General features: G+C 40.3%; 1 protein-coding gene across 1 annotated transcript in view; it reads right to left on the bottom strand.

Moving 5' to 3' along the window:
- The window catches only part of LOC106515925 (uncharacterized), a gene marked incomplete at its 3' end in the record, with an annotated part of 27,628 nt that overhangs the window by 15,410 nt on the left and 10,819 nt on the right, over positions 1–1,399 (bottom strand). Inside the window, 1 exon segment of the mRNA XM_014005991.1 lies at positions 693–919. Coding sequence (XP_013861445.1) covers positions 693–919 — 227 coding nt within the window.

The raw sequence follows: 1,399 nt of genomic DNA, 5'->3' as shown, positions 1-1,399 counted from the left end.
GAGGAGTGTCAGAGGTAAGCTCGCTTCAACTGATTTTTACGACGCAGTCTCATTTCTAGACTCAATAATTTTGTGATTGAAGCCGATATTTCAGTTAAAATACACAAGTAAAAATATTTATCGGAGTTTAATACTACCCCCCAACTTTATGGATGATTTTATGGATTTAATTTTACGTATTATACTTGAATAAACACGGTAGTTTTTTAATCACATTAATTGTCTCTAACATTTTCCTCACTTATCTTGTTCTCAGCCATTGTGACTCTAACTAAACTTGTTCAGTATGATGTACACCTGCATCTACATAGGGGGGCAGGCAAGGTCCATCCGATTGGCCAAATACGAGATGGGCTCCATTTGATTGGTCAAATACTCCCAAGCTTTTCTGTGATTGCACTTAATGCAGTGTTTTGTGATGTGCTTGTTGCTCAGGCTGTTATTGCGATGACRATGAATGTATTGTGCATCTCTATAAAACTATTAATAATGACAAGRAGCATTGTTACAACAAAGATCCTCAAAAAAATTACTTCAGTAGTGTAACAAAGTAAATGTACTTAGCTACTACACACCTCAGCCAAACATTAATTTTCTTACTTTTTGTGCAGATACATGCACATATATAAGTGGGGGGGTTAATACGTGTTTCTAACAGGAAGTGAAAAAAGTGTGAGCGCTGGTGTCCGTACCCCAGCGAGGACTCCCAGATGTYGAGCTCGCTGCTGAAGTCCAAACTGGGCAGCAGGTCGTGGGGAAACTCCAGCTCCTCCTTGTCCTCCGGCTCTGCAGCGGCACCTCTGCTCTCCTCCACGCCGCTGATGACCGGAACGTCCGGCAGCAGCGGTCGGGACAGCAAGCCGGGCTGGCTGGTGGAGRCCCCGGTCAGCGGCGCCCCGCTCAAACGCTCAGCTTCAATCTRTGGGACAGAGAGGCCGGATGTCAACGCGCTGCGTAGCGTAAAATCAGAGCGTGAACTGAAACAAGCACYGGCATGTTGAGGACAAACAGAGGTGCTCGAAGGCAACTCAACTGGCAGCTCCACCCTTTTGTTAAACTGTTAGGTAAACAGTTGTCTTCAGTGGTGATAAAGGACATTTTTCCTTTTGTTTTATCATCAACCAGGCAGCTTCCTATTCTTAGATTATTGCTATAGGGTGCCATTTGTAAAGTTACACAGTCAAAAATCACCACCAATATTTTTTGTTTTACCTTTCATAAGAAAAAAATAACAGATTTATTTTTCAAAGTCAGTTTTTCACCATATGATTCATACATTTATAAATGTCATAGTTTATGAACTAAATATTTAACTTACAAATTAAATATTTAGTTAACAAGCTAAATATTTAATTGTGACTTAAATATTTAGTTCATAAACTATGACATTTATAAATGT

The sequence above is a fragment of the Austrofundulus limnaeus genome, unplaced genomic scaffold (assembly GCF_001266775.1).
Source record: "Austrofundulus limnaeus strain Quisiro unplaced genomic scaffold, Austrofundulus_limnaeus-1.0 Scaffold33, whole genome shotgun sequence".
Lineage (NCBI taxonomy): Eukaryota > Metazoa > Chordata > Actinopteri > Cyprinodontiformes > Rivulidae > Austrofundulus > Austrofundulus limnaeus.
This window is presented reverse-complemented; position numbering and strand designations above follow the sequence as displayed.